The 26,775-nt window shown below is 33.4% G+C and overlaps 1 protein-coding gene across 1 annotated transcript; it reads left to right on the forward strand.

Moving 5' to 3' along the window:
• Nucleotides 1-12,905: 12,905 nt before the first annotated feature.
• On the forward strand, nt 12,906-26,564 carry LOC129264994 (F-box and WD repeat domain-containing 11-B-like). The gene is made up of 4 exons (XM_054902968.2): nt 12,906-12,987; nt 13,496-13,662; nt 21,407-21,494; nt 23,640-26,564. Exons 1-4 carry the CDS (start codon nt 12,949-12,951, stop codon nt 23,772-23,774), a joined length of 429 nt encoding a protein of 142 aa, XP_054758943.1. The 5' UTR covers nt 12,906-12,948; the 3' UTR covers nt 23,775-26,564.
• The last annotated feature ends 211 nt before the right edge of the window (nt 26,565-26,775 follow it).

The following is a 26,775-nucleotide window of genomic DNA, read 5'->3' on the forward strand; positions in this document are numbered from 1 at the left end:
TTATGAATGTAAACATGTCATCAAGCACCACTCTGATGCTGTTACCGGTCTCATTCTAGAAGACGATGTGGTCATCAGTGGGTCATTTGATAGGTAAGGATGCTTGTTATGTAGTGTTCGCTCTATTATATTTCAATATGATTTGTACAAAGACACAGTCTGTCTTCATATCGGTGCAAGAACGCCCTAAGCACCGCTTGCTGGTTTGTCACGTTGATACAAGAACACTCCTAACCCACACATTTTGCATTGCGTAAGGTTGTTTCTGCGAATCTGTAAACCTGTCGAAATACCCTCCATTTGTCCTTCTACATATACATACAAGAAAGCTCATTGATGAAGACAATCTCTCAGTTAGATTGTGAAGTGATTCATATATTCAAAACATATTGGAGTGTTACATAAACCTGTTGAAATATGGAGCACCCCAGAGTGAGAGATACCTAATTAGTCATAGAGGTGATGAGATACACCGGTATGGCATGATTACAATTATACTTCCAATGAATCAGTGGTTGCAAGGACATTTCATGACAAGATGAGCAAATAGAGAAAGACATCCTGTTTGTAGAATAGAACGTCCTGCTTTGAGAGTGACCATTAGGTTTGGGTTGTCATCATTTAACATCTGGTCGTATCATCACATGGATCGTGTCAATTGTTGGTGGTTATATTGTGGTTTGCATTAGTAACCAAAGTACACTGTCCTCAAACAAGCCAAGAAAAATTGTTTTGTTTCAGTGATAATACAGTAATTATGATGATCAATATTCATGATTTTAAGTATTAGTAACATATTTGCAGCACCTTGAATTGTACATCATGGCAATTAATTTTATAGCTTTGTATATCTCAGTCAGCATTTTTGTCATTTCACTGACAGATTTTTCTATACGCAACATCTTGTCTTTTTGAAAATATGTAAAAATATCCTGTTATCTTCAAACTGTATTTCTTATTAATTAAAGTTATAATTTGTTTATTTTATTCAGAAACCTAATCCAATCTTTGCTCAGACATCCAACATTAGATGTGGGGTAACGTCTTGGATCATTTTGTAAATATTTTTATTAATTCTATGAATGGTAATTTGTTTAAAAATATTCTACAGTTGTGACAAAATTTGTCCCATCAAATCACACAAAATCGGTAGCTCGTGATATCAGCTTGAACAATGTCATTAATAACAAGTTTTGTGAAAGACGGCTTTGTAATTCATAAGTGTGGAATGAAATTATTTTTAATCATTCATCCAAAGTTTTAACTTAGTTAACTTATTTGACCAAAAATTTCCCTATATTTCTATGACGGATTTTGGTGTCTTTCAGCAGTTTAGTCCATGTTATTCAATCTAAATATAAGATAAAACATTGATTCCTTAGGGTAGATTTCAGAGTGTGATTAATGCCTTGTCCTTCTCATGCTATTGACACACCTGATTATTTTTTCTTATTTTCAATGGTTTCTAAAGATCCCCCGGTAGATTTTCTTTAATTTTCCAATTGAAATCCAAAGACACTTCATGGTAAATGTATTTAAGAGTGCAATGCATACCATATGGCACCTGAAGGGTGGTGCTGTACAAATTATATATGATAGTAATTAATAAGGTAGTGTTAAAGAGCAATGTTTTTTCCAGATATTGTCATCTTGAAGGGTTTTTTATCATGTCCATGGGTGAATCACTATCCTTCATGCCAATATCCAACTTTCACAATCTCCAACAGACCATATCAATTATCCTCCTTCATTGTGAGTAATTTAATCAAGGGACCAATCATCAAAAAGTTCTCTGGAACTCCTACATGATCGGAAGGATGTCCTAAGCAAAAATTGGTAGAAATTGTTTTGCAATAACCACTGAAGGCTATTGCATCAAAATAATATGATTCATATGAGTTTTAGATGTTTGATTGTTTGTTGGTTCAATGTCAGTGAACGCTTTTGTCTTCAGGGTGGTCCAGGAGACATGTATCTAATGATGGTGCGTAAGTTAAAAGCTGATCATATGCAACATAGGAAGCATCTATAGGGAGGGGAAGTATTCATTACCTCCTGGGTGCATACATGTACCTCTCACCATCTGGGATTATTCACAAATCAAACAATGAACAATACAATTCCCTCATAATATCAAAATATTTCTACTTTTGTTGTTTGTAGCTCTTCAAAGAGCTGGATGTGTAAGTAAAACAAACCCTCCTTCTACAAGCTTGCTTCTCATTTTTTCTTTTATCTCGATGTTTGTGCAGAACTGTTCCATCAGTCATATTTTCTGCAGCATTGCATGCTCCTTGTAATTCTATCCTCTTTCAGGGGTTTTAGGGGATTAGTGCATCATATGAATGCTTTATTTTCTGTATCTTTCCAATAGTTAGAAATTATGTTGTTTGGTGCCGATATGATTATTCTGCCTTGTATTGTTTTTAATTCATACTTTATTGATCACTGAATTGACTTTTAGGACAGATAAGCCCGAATGCAGAACAGGTTTTTTCTTTAATCTGTGGTTTAAACCATGGTTTATGCAGATTTCATGCATTAAAATACCCTTAAGTATAGTGTACACTGAGAAGGAGCCCAATAATTCATTACTCATTTTTTATCGGCAGATGCTAAGTTCATGCTTGTTGCTATGTTTAATGAGCTCATAGTTTTTAATTTATAAGTCAGCTATATGCAAATAACTTACATAAATAACTGGACTCAAACCATAGCAACAAGTATGAATTGAGCATCCTCTGATAAAAGCACACATTCTTTTTTTTACTCTAATTTGTGAAATCTACATAAACCATGATTTTGAAAAATTATGGTTTAAACCAGCCTTTGTGAATACAAGCTATTATATTGGCAAAGTTTGACATCAGCTTAGGTAGTTTTAGACCAAGTTACATGTGCGTTATACCAAGTGTACCTGAAAAAGCAGATAAGTGGTGTTTGATTTTTTTTTTAAAGATAATTGGTTACAGTGTCTTTTACCAAAGAAAGATCATTGAATTTTGGTGACATGAAATCACTTCTAAGCTAATTTCTTTCTTTTTTAAAGGTCAAGTCCACCTCAGAAAAATGTTGATTTGAATGAATAGAGAAAAATCCGACAAGCATAATGCTGAAAATTTCATCAAAATCGGATGTAAAATAAGTAAGTTATGACATTTCAAAGTTTCGCTTATTTTTAACAAAATAGTTATATGAACGAGCCAGTTACATCCAGATGAGAGAGTCGATGATGTCACTCACTCACTATTTCTTTTGTTTTTTATTGTTTGAATTATACAATATTTCAATTTTTACGAATTTGATGATTAGGACCTCCTTGCCTGAAGAACAAAATGTTAAAATAATGGAATTCCACGTGTTCAGGGAGAAATGAAACTTCATTTCACATGGCAATGACGAGAAAATCAAAATATTTCATATTTCATATGATAAAATACAAAAGAAATAGTGAGTGAGTGACATCATCGACTCTCTCATCTGGATGTAACTGGCTCGTTCATATAACTATTTTGTCAAAAATAAGCGAAACTTTAAAATTTCATAACTTTCTTATTTTACATCCGATTTTGATGAAATTTTCAGTGTTATGCTTGTTGATTTTTTCTCTTTTTATTCAAATCAAGTTTTTGTTGGGGTAGACTTGTCCTTTAAATTAGTAATTTAATATCACAAACTTGGCAAGAGATGATAAATAAAATGTGTCAGGATCAGCCTGTAGGATGTGTGTTGTATTCAGGAAACCTATAAATGTGTATCAGCATGAGTAAAAATGGAGAAAGATGTTACTTGCCTGTAACATTGAACTGGCCATATAAAAGACCGTTTTTAAACACTCCAAAATGAATGATCTTGGAATCATTCTTTTCATTTCAACATGCATTAACCAAACATGTAATCAGAAATTAAACATTTTGAGGCCAAGGTTCTTAAAATTTAATGTCCTGCTCTTTTTCTTGGACACCCAGTATATTTCCCAACTCATCACTCTTCTCTTGAATCCTGAGATGTATCAAGACTCATATTATTTTATCATTGTCATGCTTGCCTTCAAGAAGGTCTTTGACTCCTACAACAATCATTTTTAGTAAGATAGAATGATTCCTATGATGAGTAAATGGTTGTGATTGATGCAGTTCTATAGTGTTTAAAGTGATTCCTTGGTTAGCAGCCAAATAATGAAGGAAAGCACATCAATTGATGAAAGCCAACAGACGGTGTTGATAGAGGAGGGTAGCGGTTAGGGGAGGATGGGAAGCAGAGTAGCCCAGCTTTCCTGCCTGCCTGCCTCTCTGTATCGTGCTGTGGCTTGTTAAGGAGCATGCCCCTGTGAGCCATGGTACAATGACCGACATCAGACATGTATGGTCAGAAATAGATGCATCAGCTATCGTAACTGCTATGCACAGTATTTTTATTTTGTATGGTTATGAACTATAATTGGCTTAACACAACCAGTACTAAGAGTTAGAAAAAGAGGAATACAAAAAAATCTTTATAAAAATCTTAAAATCCATATTTTATTGTTCGAAATAGACACCAGAAATGAAATACTCCGAAAATTGAAAAAAAAATAAAAATAAATTGAAAAACAGAAATTCAGGGTAGGGGGTATGTGTAAAGTTAGAAGATAGAACAACATCCTACTTTGAAAGTGACTATTGATTTAGTGATCATAATTACAATGATGATTATGCTAATTATGATCATTAATAATATCTTTCAGCAATGCAACATACTGAATAAGTGTGAGAGGCAGAGATTGGTTACGTACGAGAGAGAGAAAGAAGAAACACAATAGGGATAGACATAGGGATAAAGAACAAGTGGGGAAGGAAGAAGATACTGTGAAGGGGTATACAAAAAGAAACATGAGGAGTCTAAAAGATGGCGGGAAAATGAGATGCATCCATGGTTAGGGTTAGGATTGTGAGTGATCTGAGCACAGAAAAAGAGTCTTTGTCACAAAATGTTCAAAAGGAAATCAGATTCTGTTTAATAGTACTGTTTTGAATCCTCTTTTCATTGTATGCAAGCATTTGTACTTAGTTCAATTGCGTCATTTAATTTTTAAATTTTGGTCGTTATAAGAATCCATCAAAACAAATAGCAAACCAATAGCTGTTTGGTAACCACCTTCTTTGTGATCTTTTATTGAAGAAACATATTTAGTTGAACAAATAAGTAGTAGGAGTAGTAATTTGCCATTGGTTAAAGTGATGAAATCTAAATGAAATTCTCCTTATTTGTCCCCATTCATGATTCACAAGAGTTTTGCACTGTATGTGATTGTTCAAAGATTCCATCTAAAAATAATATTCATGGAAAATGACTAAAACATGTGATAAGGAGATTGTCTGAAAATTCCATCTTGAAATAAAATTCATAGAAAAATAGCAGTTAGTAATTCCCTAAACATGAAATTGTAGGTGGGAGAGAAATCAGCAGTCATCAAGATTTTAGATGAAAAGTAGCAAATGACAAGAGATATCAGAAAAATGTAGGATGTGGTCTGAAAAGTTAACCAAGAACAAAAGCATTGCTCGTCGATCAGCTTCCTGTATGTGTGATTGGCAGAGATAGAATTTTAATCTCAAGGTCAAAATGCACATCATAAATACATTGGGTTGAAGATTCATAAATTTATTAGTTCCTGTCTGTAAAAAGAAAAAAAAACACCCACCGTACTGCCCAAGTTAAAGGTATGATTAAATATTCAAATTGGTAAACTAAAAGTGTTGGATGTTCAATGGCAATAGGAAACTTAGATTCCAGTAAAGAGATTACCCATCAAAAATTATATTTGAACTTAAAGATCATTTCTGTTTTGTATGCAGACAGAGAACCAGAAATGATAAAAGAATGCATGCTGTCTTCTGATAGTTTTTTGCACATGTGTCCAGTGTAGGTTGTTTATTACTTTTATTCCCCAAGACAAAGATAATCATTATCTCATTTTAATATTGTTACTAATTAATACACAGAATAGTTTGAATGACCTACTAAAACTTCATAATGTATATTGATATATGCGGTGATTTACATTGTTGAAACGTTGTTGAAAAAAAATGGCATTTGCACAGTAGTGTTATGTTTATCAATTTCTGTATTCCCACTTTGCTAACATAATTTCTACTCTTGTACAGCCACTAGTGCTTTTGAAAACACAATCAAACTTGCCAATGTATTGAAAAAGTCACAAATCATGAAAATGGCTTGCTCGCCAACTTATTACTTTAAATTTCCATATTTTAGATTAGTTTGTGTATGTTTTTTATATAGGGGGTGGGGGTATTCAGAGTCCAACATTGAAATTGAAACACCAGCGAGGATTTTTCTTCTTTTGTATACATGTATTTCAATAAGATATAATAACATGTGTATGTGTACATTGAAATATAAAGAAATTTCAAGGTAAGTTTTTTTTAAATGTGTGAAATGCAATCCTGTTGCAATAAACAATGTCACATCTACTTTAGATCCAAGATCTTATCATAGCATGTTTTATGAATCTTCATAGAATATATAAGCCTATAATTTGTAAATGTATTGTACATTTTATTTATTAATGCAATATATGTAAAATTAAGATGTCATCATGGATTTATGGCAAGTATTGAACCTGATTTGAAATTGAATTTGTTTTTAATTTTTGTCCTCTAATGTTGAATTCCATTTCCACCTTTTCTTTATTGTATCCTTTCATTTGTACTCTATATTAGTTTAGAAAATCATAAATTAATCATCAGTTCTCAAACTTCATATTTTTAGCAGATCAAATGGAAGTCAAAGTAATTAATATGTGACCTCTTGTTGAATGATAAAATTAGAACAAAGAATGTTCATATCAGTTTGCCTCTTTCATTTCTATATTTCATATTCATAAGTAAATTAGGGCATCTGAACTACTCAGACAATCCCCACTGTGTATCAAAATGATTAGAAAAACATGTATACCTTCAAGGTTCTATGATTTTGAGACACAATTTTTTACCACAATTGTTATTGCCCCTTGGAGAATATCTGCTAAAAGTGCAACATGACATTGACTGTTTCACTGGGAGTTCACTTAGATGAGAGAGAAAGAGGAAAGAGGGGGGTAAAACAATTAAATCTTCTTTAAAAAAAAACACTCACTATACCAGCTTAAAGAAACTAACACCCTGCATCCATTCTGGGTTATTTTGTGGTGGTGGAGCCATTTTACAGGAAATTTATTCCTGTTTGCCAAGGAGAAAACGATAAACTATGATGTTAATTTGTCCCAAGAGTCACAACCCCTTGAATTTGACTCCAGAGGATATGGTTTGTCTCTAGGCAGTTGTTGTGTAGTCCCATATATTGAAGTTCAAGGCAGGAAGGAGGTGCTTACAGCTTGGGATCATATGCATAGGGGAAACATTGCATTCTTCGTTGTTACGCCTTCACCGAGGAAAACGATGAAAAGAGGATAAATAAATTATGAACCTGAAGTGAGTGAATTGAAATGTCAAGAATATGAAATAAACCAGAGGGCAGAAACTCTTTTAAGCTTGAGTATTGTGGTCAAGAACTTGGTGACGTGTGCCTAATTTATGCTTTCCTTGTACCTAACGATTTAATCATTTAATTTGTTTGTAGGCATGCAAGCTGTAGAAGAGAAGAGAAATGGAAATATTTTTTCAGAGAATTTTTTTTTTTACTGTTCTGAAAAATATCTGACCCTAAACTCTAATCAAAGCTTATTTGAAATTGCAAACCCTCCCTAAATGTACAAATCAAATTGATGTTACAGAACTGTAGATTCAGTGTGTTTTTACTTTTGCACATTATGTATATTTTAAGCATATTCCTGTTTGTGTATCATGTATATTATCATGGACCTTCTAGTCAGAGTAGTAGGTCCATGATATAATGAACATGTATGTGCTTTGTCATTTCCCTTTGTAATGCCTGAATCACACATTATTCTCTTTTTATAAAAATATAATCTGATATAAATGAAGACCTAGATCTATAGATTTCAAAGATATTGTTTATATTTGATAACAGTTACCCAGGGATATAGCCTTACCTGTGTATAGCTAGTCATGCATCTATTCACATTGATTATTAATTTTCTGATGAGACATCTCACCTGTACTATAGCCAACAGACTGGACATTATCAAGCCATCTTTCATAATGACCCATATTTGCTACTTCCTCAAAGGAAACAGATTCAAAGGCTCTAAGCCCCACTTCGAAACCATGCAATCATTCCTAATCATTCCCCATGAAATTCAAATACCTCCATCCATCCAATATTCATCGATGATTATAATCTCATTGCCTTTCTTGACCTTCCTTTATACCTTCAAACTGGCTACAAATCAAGTCTGGTCCATTTGTGATTGGTTGTAATAAGCCAGCTAATTGCTCCTAGAGGAATCTAAAACCGGCTTGCAGATACGCCTTTCCAAATGCCTTCTGGGCTGCTATGGGGTGAATAGCAGGTTTGTGACCTTATTCTATCATCTCCAGAATAACTTGAGCAAATTTTGTAAATTTATCCTCAACAAAATATATAGACCTACATAGGTGATCCCTATCTCAATCTTTTTATGTTAACTCTACTCTTGGATTGATTTGAAAAGGAAGACTGTGATTAAATAATTAAAAACAACAGAGTTTCATCAAAATCAAATGAAAAATAACAAAATCTGAGTATTTGAATATGACAGAAACCATGAGTGAGGCTGCATTTCCAAAAAAAGTGGTGTGATTTTTTTCTTTTGTATTTGATTATACAAAATTACAAACATTCATTTAGCTCAAATTATGTAAGTAAGATTTGGCTCATCTTTAATTACTTTAAATAGTTAATTATTAATTATGTAACTGTACTGTTCAACACAGTTTATAGCTCTGGTTTTTTTTTAAGCAAACAAGGTTAAGTTATTAAACTTGTTTTATTCACAGACATCCAACACGGGGGCCATTTTTAAATATTGAAAGGAAGGTATCATTCAAAGAGGCCTGATATATACCATATCACATGTGAACAGATCTGTTATCCAATACAGTAGGATATGGCAAGCTTACTCAAGGGATCATAAATATATCAAATACCTGGGGCATATCACAAGAAACAAGTCAATTCTCATTAGCTGCATTTTCCTGTCCTTTCCTGTGCCCCTAAATAAGTCTTGTGTCTGACTCTTCTAGTGTTTGATTGATATATTACTATCAAAGTAACATCATACTTGAAAGATTGAAGGGTGTATTGGCAGGATGACTTTTCTTGTTGCTCATGCTGATGCTTGTTTTAAAGTTTGTCTAAAGTTTTGGTAAAATTTCAATAATACGAACATATTTTACAACAGCATTTCTTTTTAAATTTTTTTTAAATTGTTTTCCAATTGTTTAAAAGAAAATATGCTCAGAAAATGAGAAATATCTCAATATCCAATCATCGTTGTTTTATAGCTTATCTGTATTTTGATCTGTTATTAGGAGCTCATTTATAAAGATCCCCTTGTAATGAAATAAGTTTGATTGGATAAAGGACAAATTATTTAATCTTTCTTTATGCAAGTATCTTAATGACCCAGATATTTCACTTTTGTTCAATCTAATTACTTTTATATTTGTTTCCTCCTGAAACTGTCTTTTCAATTTGTATCATCAGATATCAGACTGATGTGAAAGTAATTATCAATCATTTGCTTTTAAAATGGAAGTTTCTGTTGCTTCAATTTTAGGGCGGTGTATTACAAGTCTTAATTGTGATTGACCTATTTCGGAATCAGATAAAGAAAATTGTTTTTATACCCTTAATCAAATTATAGTATTTTGATTTAAATTGTGACTGAAAAATTGCATAAAGATTGATTATAAATTCTGTACATAATTCTTGGCTCAAGTATTCAATCACTTTTTTTTAAAACTTTACATAAAAAAAATAATACTCAAATTGAAGTTCAAGTGGATGTGAATTGTCGATTAAAATTAAAGTATGAATTCTTTATTATTTTTTTCCTTTTAACCTTTTACAGCAAGTTAACTATCTGAATTTCTTTTTTTGGGGGGAATGCATTGCTGTTCTTTTAGCTTTAAGCAGTTTTAGTAGCCTATTTGTCTGATTGTTTGCATGTGATGTATGTATTGATTTCAACCATGTTGTCATCAAGACTCAAATTATGCACCAATTTCTGATCATTTCTGACACTTAATTCTTCCCCAATGATGGCTTTATTTGGTCCCATCAGCCCTTTTAGGTGACTCTCAGATGTATTTGATTACATCCTTGCAATTGATATCTTTGGCCGTGTTTATGCTTCCACTTTTCAGGCCAGAATCAGCATTTCCAAACGTGATTAGTCCAAAACGCGGTTGCGTCCATGCTTACTTTCATTTAAACGCTGTTTCAAAACGATGATCGTAAACTCACAAAAAGGTGCGTTTGTAAACGTCGTTTGACCAGGATCAGGCTTTCTGGGGATGGATAAACAGAACCACGATCATAAACGTGTTTAAATGACGTCATTTGGTACATGCTTCCGATGAGATGAAAATCCGCGGGCAAATACAGTCGCATTGCTCCATGGTCGCATGTTACCTCCACGGAATTACCTCTCATCTCCATTGTTTTGCATGTGTAGTACTATTACTAGTATTACTCTTCCAATTTGTCATCACGATGAACGTTGAGGGATTTACACCCAAAAAAAACCCTGGAACATGAGTTATAATGAGGAGATATTCGCCAGATGCCCCAGTAGCATAAAGAAATAGATATTTTATTATTTTGTATACTTAATATTCTTTATTTTTTCTTACTATTATCCTCACCATGGTGGAAATTATATGGTTATATCAAGAAGCTCCATGCAATGACTAAAATATCGAAATTGTTTGATGTTTATATAACAGTCGACGAACCTTCCCCATAACAACACTCATAAAAAAACTTTCGAAAAAGGGCGCGCCCAATTTGACCTCGCTTTCCTGCTCAACGACAATTATGATGCGAAGCCAGCTGGAGATCGTGATTTCGCCTCTGAAAAGTTAAGCATAAACAGCACTTCCAGAACCAGGTTTGCGATCAGTGTTATGAATCAACGTTTGAAAACGCTGATTCTGTCCTCGCAATGGAAGCATAAACACACCCTTTGATGATCCAACTATTTCCTTGCTAATCTATCACCCCTCTTTTTTTTTGGGGGGGGGGGGTGTTGAACTTGATGAAATAAGTAATATTTTAGATTTCTTTTATAATACTGTATATGAACAACATCTGCTTTTACGCTTTTCTAGAGGAGGATAAAAGAAGTGGTAATGAGATTAGGAGAGATGGGTATTTTGGTAAGAATTGTCAAGAAATCGATTTCTGGAAGAGGGTTTGATCTGAAGAAAATGCCGCCTACAATGTCCCCAGAGCCTTGATTCAGTTTGATTTTCAGAGGCTTGGATGTCTTGAGAGAAACCTCTCTTAATTATTTGGGTGGTTTCTTGAAGGTGATGATGATGATCAGTATAATGTTGATCTAAGGTAGATGGAATTATGATAATGGGATATTGACTGGTAACTAGAGGTCTCTTCTGATATCAAAAATATTTGAACGTTTTTTACTTTTTAGCATGAAGCTACACTTGGCTTTTAACCATTTTTATTATTTCTACATAGAATATGTTAGAAGAGATATGGACTTTAGATATTTATTCTATTTCATACAAGAAAAAAAATTCCCCAGTGAATTCCTGTTGTGATTACTAGAAGTAAATGTACAGTTTGTGTTTACTATTTGATATGAGCTTGTAGTATGAATCTAAATTTTATCTTTCAGATCTTAAAATGTAAAAAAAGAAAAGTAAAAGATGAGTTTGGTTATTCCATTTTATTTATTTCTGAGAACATGCCTTCTAAGATGTATAAAAAAAAACTGGATATTTTCAGCAGTATCATCTCAGTGTTATTTTGGTTGTTTCTTTAATTATATTGTTTGTCTTGCTTCCTCTCCATCATTTTTCATTGTTCCAATAATTTCTTTTCTTTCAAATTTTTCAAATTTTTACTGTTATTGCCTTTCTCCCCTTTCCCGCTCATTTTATATTGCTTTCATTTTTATTTGGAGGTCTAGGCCATGGGGATTGGTTATTTTATGGGCTTGGATCAGTCATTAGCTCTCTGACTATTGCCATTGAGGAAGTTTAGAACAGGTGCAACCATGGTCTAGGTCAGAGGTCATAGTTCATATCTCAGGGTTAGCTATTTAGCAAATTGAATTCCATTGAAATAAACACATGATATATAATTTATGTTTACTTTCCATATTAAAGACCTGAGGGGCTCCTTCAGCGAACCGAAACATGACTTCATGAATATGCTTTCCTCCTTTTTACAGAAATATATTTCTGGAACATTTTTTTTTTAATCGGTCATATTCTTCCATAATTTCTGTGTTTGTGTTAGAAAAAGAGTCCTTGATTTTTTTTTACTGTAGATACTTCGGCCAATATGCATTTTTAAAAGCAAATAAATTTTGACATACACAAGTAATTAGAAATTTGTCATAGTTTTCTTTTACTAATGTTTTGAGTTTGTAACATTTAAAGGAAATGCCAATCTATTTTGTTTAAGTATACATTTTCCACATCTCTTGTTTATTCATTCCTCTCCCCAGAAACCAGGGTATAATAAATGTATCATAGAGTATCAATTTGAATTTTGTGGGTTAAACTTTTTTGCAAAACTCTTTTTTTTTAATTAACCATGAGGTACATGTGTTCATCATTTTATTCAAAAGATATTCTATCACTGCACATAACTGTAAATGTGTTGACCTGTCTTGTGTGTGTATCAAACATGAAGAATGACACTCATTACTGCGATACTTGATTTGATTCTTTAATAATACTTCCATTTCCTCTTATTCTTCCTAGATCTTTAAAGGTGACTGATGTTAACTCAGGGGAGTGTCTTCAGAACATGACTCATGAGAAACAGGACCGCATCACAACCATTCAGGTAGGTCCAATATCTCCCATTCCAGAGATGAGAGTCAGTCTAGGCCCCTTTGCCATGTCTAGATGATTTTTTCTTGTCATCTTTTAGAGCTTTAAAAAAAAAAAAATAGGAAATTGATATCAAGTGATTTAATATGTCATAAAATCAAGTTTGATTTTCATTTGCTGCTTAAATGGAATGGGTCTCCTTTTTTCCTTAACAACATTACTTTATGAACTTTTGAAATCAAATGATAATGAATGCTTATGTTTGTGTTTTGTTCAGTTTGATTATAGTTCATTTATTTTCATGTATAAAGATAATACATATATGAGTAATATTTGTTCTTAATTGAAATAAGTGGAAATAAAAAATAAGCATTTCTGATATTTAAATACAATGAAGCAAAGACTTGAATGATTTTTGAATGAAACTCAAAGAACTCAACGTATGCTAACTGGCTTAGTAATTGGCATCCCATTTTCTTTCTCTTTCTCTCTCTTTCTTTTTTTATCTATTACTTGACCAGTGTCTTGATGATGAGATACTAGTTGGAACCCTGTCTGGACGTTTCTTGATCTGGAATCGAACCCATAGCACCCTTGACAGAGCATACCAGGCCCTGGATTCACCAATCTATAAACTGGTTGTACTCTCAGTTGATGACAGGGAGACTAAAATTCTCATAGCATCAGCGTAAGTTCAACCTTATATTCTATTTAATTTCATCAAAAATCATCTGACACAACCTTTCAAGATGAATCTGCCAGTCACTATCTGGAAAGTAGATTGCATCTGTAAATATTTATTTTCAGAAGAATTAAAAACAAAATATCAAAATTTCAATTATGAATTCAAATGCTAGAAGTCTGACATGTTTTGTGCAAAATTGGAAACCGCAGTGTAGACATTCTTCAGGTAGTGTGTGAAGTAGCGCACTCAAAATGTGCGAAGATCGCTTCTGAAGAACGGTTGTGCCCTCACTTACGCTAAAACCAGTTTAATGAAGTAAAGCAATCTTGAAAACTACCTCACGAGGTGTTTTTTCAAACCGGTTTGGAAGATCGCTTCCAAGGCTGCTTCGAGCGTTCTGATTACACGTTAAACTAGTTTCAAGCAAACTAGTTTTAGGACATTAATGAGAACAGGGTATTATGTCTTCTGAGTTCTTCCATCTTACATAGGAGAAAACGGTCAAAAGAGAGAAGTTTCTTGATGACCTATACTAAAGTAACTTTGCTATATATGCAAGTTTAATTAATTTATTGTAATTATGAAATGGCTACTTAATTTCACTTAAAGTTTATTATAAATGTCTTGTTTTGCTTATTTTCTTGTATGGATTTTAAATCTAGATAAATGAATCTGAATGGAACGATACCTAAGCCAACCTTGTTTCAAGGGGAAGTTTCACAAATGATATTCAAATATGACTTGAAATCGCACTTTAACTCTGTGTTGCGTGTGGTTTATAATGCGTCACCACATCGATCAGATCATACTCAGATGATGCGCACGTATTGATAAAATTATGCATTGAATACCACGTAGCTCTATGAGAAACACCCCCTAGGTGTATATCTCATGTAGGTGTATCATAGATCACTCTTACTTTAATGATGCAAGTCTCACTAATATGAATATTGATCCTCCCTTTTATCACCTCTTCCTGTTAACCTTTCAGTGAATTAAGAGCACAGACTAATTGGATTAAATCAAAATTTTGATTAAATCTCGTTTGGGGAAATATCACACATCCTTTCCTTTGTTTACTATCCATCTCTACCTTTTAGGGTGTGACATTTTATAAATGGCAAATTTTCACCTTCAATTAATTTGCTTTGCAACATCAACTTTGTTTTGAGGCTAATCAAGAGTAAAATGTGTTGCTATAAATTGCATATCAAAATCAATAGGTGATCATAAAAAAAAATCTACTTCAAAACATCCCAAAAATAAAAGTGGCCCAATATCTAACTAGCTTTTAAAGATACTGAACACCCGACTGAACATCTCATAAAGAAAAGAAATTAGGCCTTCGTGTTTAATGGTGATAGGAATTGAAACATTTGATCTTGGCTACCAAAACAAATAATTAAACATTTTCTAAAAAAACAGTGAAAAACTGTACTTCCTTTTTTTTATGAACATGTACATGATATCATGTAAAGGGGTGTGTCTTCACCCCTGATGTGAGTGTGTAAAGTCAATTACCTATTGTTATAGTATTGATACCAGTATGTGCATGATTGAATTGAGTAGGTGTGTTTGGTGAGTATTAGAAGGTCACAAGTGTTGTGGTTAGACATTGAAGGTTATAAAGGTTTACCACAGACCAGACCAATATTGTGCCAACAGAATAGTACATGTGGAGCAACATGTGTCTTTGACAACATCCACACTTTCCACATTAATCATAATGTGATAATGTTACTGTGTGATATCAATTCCATGTTTTATTCATGCCCCATGCTTTGCCTTTAATACTGCACACCATCGATTAATATTCATTCTTGTCTGAGGACATTAAGCCAGGTATTTAAAAAAAAAATGAGAAGTGTGTTTGAATATACATGTATATTTCTACTGTCTAATCACTACAAATCAATTAAAAAAAAAAATTTTAAAACATTTTCCCCTTTATACACACCTTAGCTGCTAAAGTAAAATTGCATTTCTATCTTATGAGAATAATAATCAGAATGATATATACTACAATACTTCTATTGCTTATCTAGTCATCTCATTCTTATATTACTCCCTTTTTTCAATTATGTTGAATGAAGATAGTATTATGGTAGTTACAACTGCATAGTAGGCTCACCAGATTGCTGCCAGCTTGCCAGTCAGCCAGTCAGCCAGTCAGTCATATTGCTGAAAGCTTTGCCAGCCCAGCAAGCGGAAGCAATGCATCTCCCCTTGGCATGAGGTGGATAAGGACCGCCTTTATGGTGGCTACATTAAGCCATGAATATGCTGGAATGTTATGCACTACGACAGATACACTGGCTTCTATAGATTCGACAGTCGGCCATCAGACCATCTGACGTTTGCCTCAATTGAAAGAGACATCTTAAGAGAGTTTTTTCTTCTTCTTCCTTACCTCTTGATATTTTGTTGAAAAGAGGAAGGTGTGTCAGTGACAGGGTAATACCTGGTCTGGCGTGTTCATGAAGGTGCGTTCAATGTAGTACACCTGGAAATGTCATGCACAAGCCTTTCACTCATCCATTTAAGACTGACGTCTGGGTGAATTAAAAGTGATGTCTCAGACTATATCTTCCTTGTGATTGTTACATTGAGTGTAGAGAAGACCTATAATGGAAAGACATTGTACAGAATGTTCATGTCATTTCATTGTAGCTACAGTTGAACAATCATTGCAACTGTTAGCAGGAAATAAGCTATTCAGTTATAATATTACTTTATTAATTCTAAACATGATTGGTACAGTAAATACTTTTTTTATTTACTTTTCAAAGCATTAAGTTTTGTATGATTATCAGATCAAATGAAATAATTTGCATGTTGTGTAAAATATTTCATTCCAATATGCATATTTGTGAGTAATATTTACAATAGCAAGGCAAATGCCAAGCGTTGTCTCGCCTGCATATTGCAGTCATGAAGAGACTGCATGTCAAAACTACATGTATGCTATATGACTTAGATGGACCTCTGTTACGAGTTTGGCGATCCTACCTCGAAGATATAAAAAGTTATTATGTGTACAACACAGCACAGTGCCAGTCATGGAAAGTTCATTGACCTTTGACCTTAATCAAATTCAACTCACATTTGAACTTGACCTGCACCTTCAAAAGATGGACCTTTTGTATGAATTTGGCAATCCTAACTCGAAGATATAGAAAGTTATTGTGTGTACAGCACAGCACAATGCCAGTCATGGAAAGTTCATTGACCTTTGATCTTTGACCTTATTCAAATTTGGCTCACATTTGAACTTGACCTGCACCTTCAAGAGATGGACCTCTGTTATGAATTTGGCGATCTCACCTTGAAGCTATAGAAAGTTATTGTGTGTACAACATAGCACAGTGCCAGTCATGGAAAGTTCATTGACCTTTGACCTTATTCAAATTCGACTTATATTCGAACTTGACCTGTACCTTCAAGAGATGGACGTCTGTTATGAATTTGGCGATCTCACCTCGAAGCTATAGAAAGTTATTGTGTGTACAACACAGCACAGTGCCAGTCATGGAAAGTATTGTGTGTACAACACAGCACAGTGCCAGTCATGGAAAGTTCATTGACCTTTGACCTTATTCAAATCGACTCATATTCGAACTTGACCTGTACCTTCAAGAGATGGACGTCTGTTATGAATTTGGCGATCTCACCTCGAAGCTATAGAAAGTTATTGTGTGTACAACACAGCACAGTGCCAGTCATGGAAAGTTCATTGAACTTTGACCTTATTCAAATTCGACTCATATTCGAACTTGACCTGTGCCTTTAGGAGATGGACCTCTGGTATGACATAGGTGATCCCACCTCGAAGATATAGAAAGTTATTATGTGTACAACACAGCACAGTGCCAGTCATGGACAGTTCATTGACCTTTGACCTTATTCAAATTCGACTCATATTCAAACTTGACCTGTGCCTTCAGTAGATGGACCTCTGGTATGAATTTGGTGATCCCACCTCGAAGCTATGGAAAGTTATTGGGTGTACAACACAATTGTTGACGACGACGCCGACACCGGAAATAGTGATACCTATGTCTCGCTCCGCTACGCAGGCGAGACAAAAATGTCAATATTTAATTTGTTAGATAACAATTTTTCAAGCCGGGAATGGGAAAATATTTTCAAAATACTATCTTCGCATAAAGCTTGTTTATATTCAATAACTAATTTGTAAGATGAGTGTTCACAGATCCCTTATTTAGAAAGATTATAGCATTATAGAGAGGGGGAGGCTGAATCAAATAACATAATTATTCAAATTTCATTAAGTATCAGTTGAAGTTAAGATCTGTCATTATGTTTTGCATGAAAGTCCAATATAATCCATGCTATTAAATCTTTACCAAATTTTTTATTATCCATGATAAAGACATCATGCTATTCAATTAGAGATACATAGGCCTACAACCTATTTTATCCTTGTGAAATAAGGGCCGTCTGCACCAGCCCGAGTTTTCAAATTAGCGCGCTATTTCTGATCCGGCAAATTATCCCGATCTAAACAATCTCGAGATTGTTTGTAATGGAGACGCAATTATCGCGCTAGTTCGCAGGATTAATCTCGAGATTGCAATCCCAAGTCAACTTGGGATTATTTGCAAAATAGCGTGCTAGTTTACAAAATATCCCGCTAATTCGCAGGTGCAGACACACTCGGTATTATTCATTTACAGCATCACACCATAATGCATCGATGCCTCGCTTGAACACGAATTGCTCTTCTTGCGATGGTGGAGACGGGGTTGCTTGAATCTCGAGATTACTCGCGAAGAGGGCTGATCGGGCTAAAATCTCGAGATTGAGCAAACTCGGGCCGGTGCAGCACCGGCTATAGTAACTCTCACATGGGAAAGTGAGAGAGTTTGATAATGCACTCAAATATCATTAGTTTGAACTCTTCTTGCTTTACTTTTGTAAATCGGGACAAGATCAAGACGTGAAAGTACAAAAGGAGTTTATTGTACATTAAATTAAAATATTTGAATCCAGGTAGTATCAGTCGGTTTTAAAATATTCTACATAATATATTTGTAGGGGAAGTTGGTGATGAGGACCTATAAAAATCTGGTAGTTACATCTGGTAGTTAAGCAAATGAAATATGATTAAGAAAAAAAAATATTGTAAAGGTGAATAGGTAATGTTCTTTGTATATCATTTGTCAGCCCTTAACAGTTTTTGACATTTGCATCTGTCTTTCATATCATTTCCCTCCTATTTTTTGTGTACTCTTTTGGTTTTTCGCTTTGTCAGTTTTCCAGCCAGGCAATTACTCATTCTTCTTTGATGTGAGAATTTTTAGACGCAAATGAAAGAGATTTCAACCGAATACTCCCTCTTTGGCTCTGATTCTTGAAAAGATCGTGCAAGATTTCACATCATGCAAATTTGTTGTTGTAATTGTAGCTTTTAGGGAAACGATGTGGTGTAATAAATCATCTGTATAACTGTTAAAATAATCAATTTTTTTAAATCTGTGGTATTATCTGTAGGAAGTTGAAGGACATTAGGGAGAGAGAGTGTAATGACATGAAGAAGGGTAGATTAGTGGAAGGAGAAGGGGAGTCAAATACCAACTATCAAGGGCCAATATCTAGGACAAATGTCACTTTTAGGACAACCATCATCATCGGCAGGTGCTGGACATATTGTTGTTCCTTCCTCTTTCTTCCCCGAACAAGGCGGCCATTCATTTTGCTAATTCGCCTCTAAGCCCCTCTGAAGTTTCAGGGGGGCCCCCTTTGTCAAGAAAAATCCCACATTTTCACTAGTGTTTCTTAATGATCTCCTGGGGAGGGAAGGCAAGCGCAACGCAAATTGATGTCAACGTCTTGATGGCAGAGACAAACGAGGGCCAAGTGGTGTTGGGTAAGCCTCAGGACGATGCCTCCTTCCTCTATGGCTATTGTTTCTTGAGCGCCGCGGTGGATCAAGAAACGGGGCTGTCGGATATGGATTGCGTGATCGTTTGTAATGTGCCATGTTTGTACACATCTGAATTGCTTTGATTCCATGTATGTACAAATGATTACCAATTGAATTTTTGGCTTCTTGTCAGCATGTATTGGCTAGGATGAGCTGCTTTGAGCTGAATTAGAGTTTGATGTGAGAAGTGACAGGGAACAACTGCCATGGATCATATTTTCTTTTCCTCTTACTCTTTACAATGAACTTGTATGATTTAAGTTTGACTACCATACAATGTTTCATTTCGTAAACCCACATATTTGGATTGAACGATGTTCTACTTGAGGTCTTTTTCTCAAGAGTCCATTTCAACTTGTTAATTTTGCTTCAGGACATCAAGAGAAGAATGTGATAATGCAACAACTGATGAATCTTGAACTGAGTTATTAATTTTTGCAGTGTTTCAGATGTATTTGTGCTTAACTAACTTGAATCTTCTTTCATTAAATTCATAATTGTTCCTCTTTTTATGAGTGTCAGACAAAATCCTCAAAATGTGTATGTCTTGTTACTTTTTATATTATATTAAGAATGTTTCATGGTTGAAATTAAGTTCAAATAACAATACGCAAAACTTGCTAAGTTACTCTGGTACCTACATCAGCCAAATATCCCCCCCCCCCCATGAAAGACTTATGTGGTGGGTTTTTTTTCAGATGAGAATGATGCAATTAAAATAGTTACATGTAGGCCTCTATTAAATGTCACATGATCACATCTTTATCAAGCAATGTGAACATGGGGATGTGTCGTTAGTCACTATTAATATTGTTGATTATTACTGGTATTCATTGCTGTTATTTTTTATATTTCAATGATAAACTTCTCTGTCATTTTAAATCTTTTTTGTTTTGTTTGGACATCATGCAAGTCATATAGGGAAATTACATTCATCTTTCTCATGGTTGAAATTTATATTTCTTAGAAATGGGTTGTTTGACAAATGAAATGGTAGAGGAGAAGAGTCTTGATCATTTTTGTGAAGTCATCCTCAGCCCAGCAGCCAATTTCCTTAACAATGTCTGTTTAAGTCTAAATTTTGAGGAGCTATACTCCTGGTTTGTGTGTTTTATTGTAAGACACACCCACTACTAGCACCCCTCCTGTGTCATAGAGGAAAGGAGCCTGTAGATTTATTTCCTTATCTCATATACTTCCAACTGAGAGAGAAGCAGTCACAACATTCAGTCCATGACTTGGTAGAGTTCATAGAGGGTTGTTGTTTAGGGATGGAGGTTGAAAATGCATCCTTTCACTATTTGATAGTTTTAAACATCTTACTTTGCTTGTTTAAGCAGTCTTTCTGGATAATATTTGTAGAAAGATTTCTTAAATACTCTGCTTTTGATAAAAAAATATTTGGTTTCATTTTTATGTGAAGCAAAATATTCACTTAAACATCAAGGGAAAAAATAGTAGGAGCTCAGGGCGATTTCACCCCAAAATGCTCAAAATAGCCCTGAAAAAGAAATGAGCCCTGGAAAATCCTAATTTTACTGCCTGACTTGCATAGTTACATATTTATTTCCATTGGTTTTATTTGTGTACATTTCATAGTATCATGTAACAAATAAGTAGGTTATAAGTAGTGAATTCATTCATATATTGCTTGTCATCTTTGTAGTTTAAATAAAGCTGTCATTATTTTCTTTTAAGTAAGGGGTGTTTATCGGTGGTGTAAGTATATTCTCCATATCTGTTTGTATAATATCTTATAAGCAGCATTCTCTTTATGTTTTGATCTGTTTTATGTTATAGTAATGGCTCCATTGGTGAGTGGGTTCTTGAATCTATGACCTGTGTGAGAATCTTACAGGGACATCGGGGTCCAGTAAGAGATATCCAGGTAAGATATATCATTAATCTTTTCAATTGATTCCAACTGAATTAAATTTCATTTCCTTTTCAACTTAGTTCAATGCAATTAATTTTAATCAATAATGCACTACTCATTTTATTTGATTTCAATTAATTAGGTGATCTGTCAATCGACAGATCAACTATTAACTTTGTACGAATTTTCTTTTTTATTTATTTCTTTATTTGTTATTAGGTGATCTGTCAATCGACAGATCAACTATTAATTTCGTATGAATTTTCTTTTTTCTTTCTTTATTTTTATTTTCCACCCTTTTCTTATTCCACCAAAATCTCAAAATCTACATCTTCAATTTTCTTCAAAATACTATCAGTTATGGGGACATATCATGTCATGTGTATAAAACAAGTTCAAGGTCATCATGGCGTCATCTAGACGCCATTTTGTAAAATCACATTATCAATCATATCTTCATTATCAATTATCCAAAATTAACAATATTTTATATCACATAAACTTCAGGTCAACTGTCCATGTTATCAAAGGTCATGTAAAGGTCACGACGTGCGCATACGCGTGCTTCAAAATTTTTAAATGCTCAAAATCACTTTTTGACCAAAGTAGAGTATGAATCAGGTCATTTTAAGCATTTAAAAAATTTATACGCGCGTTCTCACGCATAATGGAACTATACATCAAAGGATTGCCATTTTTTTCATATCAATGGATTGATAATATAATTCTGAGTAATTTGATACCTTGATCAACCTTCTACGACACGTAATAACGGAATTAGCCTCCATCAAAGTTTACAGCACGCGTGTGCTAACCATAGACAATATATGTGCATAAACATGCCTATACAAAATTCATTATAGCTCTTCAGGAAGTGTGTTGACCCTCACTTTTTTTTTCATATTCGAATAGAGTATGGATGGGAGATATGATTTCATGCCACATTTGACCCTTAATTTCATCATGACGTCAAAATGGCGTCGGAACTCAAAATTCCCATTTTGCTACTTATGACGTCATCATAGTTATGCAAATTTGACTCTAACTCCGTAAATATTGGTCAATTTTTGCTCAGTGTTTTATATGTTGTAGCTGAGGACATACTCTTTCTAATGTGATGGCTATATTCACATTTAAAGGAACTAAACATCCTGAAAAATGGCAAGTTATAGAGGCATGTCATTTTCGCTCATTTTGTGTGCAATCTCTATGGGAAATGACTTTCTCAAAACTGGATTTTACTGAATCAGAGACAGATCACCTAATTCGTCCTCATGACGAATTAAAATTCTAGTTTCAATTCTATTGAGATAAAAAATATATTTTATTTCAATTCAGTTCAATTCAATCATTTTCAATTAAATTCCATTGATGTTTTTTTTTTCATTTAAAATTATCAAACATTCCTTTTACATAATTAGTTACAGAAAACCAATTTTGCACTGAAATACAACAGAATTGTTCCATTTTTATTTTAAGCTGTAAAGTGTAAGAAACAATTGAATTAATGATAAGAAGGAAGCAGAATGATTGGTCTATATTCACTCATCTAACTTTGTTTATTTCTGCATTCAGAAGCTTCTCTTTTAGTTTTCACTTAAATAGTGATAAAGATTAACATTGTCTATTTAGGGGTTACCAATTGAAATCATTTGAATGACATAACTAGTAAACAATGTTTTGCTAATATGAAATTCATTATTTAGCAGTATAAGACTCATGATTCATAAAACATATTATCAATCACAAATTATGACCTACTTCTAGAAGCAACTGAAATCATGCCATTTAATTGGCTAGGAGCAAACTTGCCTTGGAATGATAGCATATGTTATGAATAATGATTTTTATGAAACAGGCTCTGACTAGTGATCTTTGTCAATAGGAAGTGAGAATAATTTGAAGAATAGCCGAAGGCTTTGAAATAAATTTTGGTTAATTGTCAGTCGTAATGAAAAAGAAAATCTTTTCATAGTGTTTCTAAATATTATCGGGATATTGTATGATCATATTGTTGTTAATTAGGCCTATTGATAATATTGAATTAAGTTATGAATATGTTAATGAATGTCAAATCAATTCATTAATTTAAATTGATTCATTCATTCTTGATTGATTCATAGATTATTTTTCTTTAAAAAAAATATATATTTCAAGGTATCTAATGCTCGAGTTGTGAGCTGCAGCGAAGATAAAACAGCCAGGATCTGGGATTTAAGTCCTCCGCCTCTTAAACCAGGAGATGAAAATGGAATCAACCCAGAGATAGTCAATGAAAGAGATAGTGACTAAGAGAGATGGACAGAGATGTTAGAAAAGAATAATGATGCTTGAAGATTTAATAAGACATTACATTTACAGGGGGAATATACTTTGCTTATACTGAAAGGAAGTGAAACTGAGAAATACTAAATTAAAGAGATCGTGACTAAGATAAGGCAAAATAAGCAAAAAATACTATATTACTAAGGGGTAGTAACTAAGAGAGAATTGGAAAAGGATAAGCTTGATGGGTTTAAAAAGACATCTGCAGGGACATTTATTACTTCTGCTAAGAGAGAATAATTGGGGATTAGTCACTGAAAGGGACAGTTACTCAGAGAGAATTAAAAAAAGTGAGTCTTACTATAAAAGCATAATAACTAAGAGAAGTTATAGTAAAAGTAAGAAAATGACAGGGACTGAAAGCTAAGCCACAAAAAAGAAAATGTCTAGTGTATAGTTAGTGAAGTAGAAAACTATAAGAGATAGTAAATAAATTATTAGAGAGTGGAAAAGTTAATGACTTTGATATGTTTCTTTTCCTACCTCTGACAATAAGCCATTGAATTCTTGTATCTCTGGGAATACAAGTGTTGTTCTCACTTACATTCTTGAGAGAGCATTACCCTTGGTGTGTAATAGTTCTCTCTGAGTTGACAAGTAAACCATCCAATATATTATCATGATTGGAGAAGCGTATATTATTTCTTCCGGGGGTACCTGATGAATGTTTGCCTGTCTGCCGACAGTACTAGGCATCCTAACAATGAATGACAAGAGAATACTAGAAATAAACTTTCAAAATGAATCTAAATTCCATCAATTCTGTCAACTGTTTGGTTCAAAGTTCTTCCTCTACGTGCATATTTGGCAGTACATGTATTGTTAGTGACTGTTTTCCATTTTGATGCTGTGATGACAAGTCAGTTTGTATTCTCATTCATCTTAGTTGAGATATTCCACTCTACATAACTTTAGAAAATGATTGTGTTCCAATACAGATATTGTCCAGTAACGTTCAGAGTATTACTATGTAAACTAATTATGCAAATTTTATTCCGTCCAGTGTATTTTAACCAAAGATAAAGAAAATGGATTATATGAATTCTGTAATATGCAGCTCAAGTATTCTTACAATTTTTATATATCAATTTATTTGTAAAGTTATGTATAAATATATATATATTCATGAGAAATGCTAATTTTGTGCATACTATGTGTGTAATTTATGTATAAGTACATGTACAGTATGTATATGATTCAAATTATATGCTTCCCTTTAATTTATTTTATTGGATTGTTCATTGCTAAATGTTGAAAATATGTCTTACATATCATTGACCAATATGTAAATGATTGTACCATTTTAAACAATTTATTTTTTTCAGGTGTCACAAATATTTTAATACCACAAACAAGAAAAAAAAAAATTCTCTGCATGTCTCATTGTTTTAAAATATTGATTTCTTTTTGTATTCTTCCAGAACTATTGAACTGTAATATATTTATATCATTTTAACACTGCATTCTGTATAGATGTATATACATGCATATAAAAATGTTATTTTAAATGGCTGATTGAAAAGATTTACACAGGGTAAGTGTTTGTAGTATTTTAATGATATGTCGATGTTGCCAAGTTCAGATTGATAATCATACCTAGGATCTACATGTATCATATTCACCTATCAACATACCTGGTTAGAAGAACACCTCCATGTATATATGATCCTTTGGTTGTGATATATGTGAGTATTTGCAGTGTAATTTGTTGATATTGATAGATGAATGAATGAAAGAAGTGTTTGGTCTTATCAGCTGATGTCATCATAAGGTGATGGAGAGGGAAGGGTTCTGTTACCCGAGTTGTATTTGAAGCTCCTAAGACACCTAACTTTAGTTTCCAGAATTATGCACTTTGTTTGTTAGGCCTTTATTTAAGGTGTTTCAGTAAAGCCTCATGCAAACATGGCATGACAAAGCTCTACAATATTAATGTCATGTTCAGACATTGAAACAATTCACTCCGCTTATTTGCATCTCTTGCAATAAAAAATGTATCCAAAGTTTGTGGAGACAAATTCATGACATTTAAAATATTTTATATCAAGATGGTTTTATGCCTCTCTCTTTTTTTTATCAGTCCACAACACTTTAAAGCCACCGCACACCTTACGATTGGTCTGCGACCCAATTTTAGAATGAAACATAGTAGAATTTGATGCTATAATTAAGACATGGAGTATCTTACTGTGTAATGTTCTAAGTTATGGCACGAATACCTATGTTCAAATATGTGACTATGCTGTCATCCTTATTAGAATAAAAGCGAATTTAATATCTAGTCGTAATGACGTCATAACAATCATACGATTGGTTACGATTTGAAACATAATTTGGCCTTTACACCAAAATAAAGGTTTGTAATCATCCAAAATTGTTATATTAGTATTCTTTCAGTTAATTTGAACCTCAAATAAAAAGACACTTTTCGTTCACATTTTCAGAAAATGAGCAAAACCTGTTTTAACCCAAAATCGGATCGTGGACCAGACGTAAGATGTGAGGTGGCCTTTAGCCCTTTGAAGAAAAATATATCCTGCACCTGTAAATGTATTTTGATCCTTATATCCCATTGTTCTTGAACACAGATGTTGCTTAGCTTTTTGAAGAACTTTGTCACGCCAAATCCAAAAATGATTTCTATTTCCCATCAACTAAAGTTGAAATAATATGCTGATAAAGATTAAAATTCCTAATGTTCAAATACATGACATATGCAAGGTTAAGTTTATGATAGAATTTAATCAAGATTACTTGAAATACAAAAAAAAATCACATTTCATTTTTAAGGGGTTCATTAAGTCATGTTTAACTCCTTGTCTAATTCTAGTCTGAATCAATAGATTTCACATTACTAAATATATATATATATACATACATGTATATATATATATATATTTCTCTACATCTGTGTTTAAGGCAAATTTTTTGTCTTCTTTCAATGTTCGTAATGCGCCTTAACGCCCTC

Source organism: Lytechinus pictus, chromosome 7 (assembly GCF_037042905.1).
Source record: "Lytechinus pictus isolate F3 Inbred chromosome 7, Lp3.0, whole genome shotgun sequence".
NCBI classification, from domain to species: Eukaryota; Metazoa; Echinodermata; class Echinoidea; order Temnopleuroida; family Toxopneustidae; genus Lytechinus; species Lytechinus pictus.

Excerpts from the sequence above, each read along its gene's own strand:
- LOC129264994 (XM_054902968.2), top strand. The coding sequence starts at position 12,949 with ATGACTCATGAGAAACAGGACCGCATCACAACCATTCAG. Across the intron at positions 12,988-13,495 it reads ACCGCATCACAACCATTCAG|TGTCTTGATGATGAGATACT; the intron begins GTAGGTCCAATA and ends TTACTTGACCAG. Across the intron at positions 21,495-23,639 it reads GTCCAGTAAGAGATATCCAG|GTATCTAATGCTCGAGTTGT; the intron begins GTAAGATATATC and ends ATATATTTCAAG.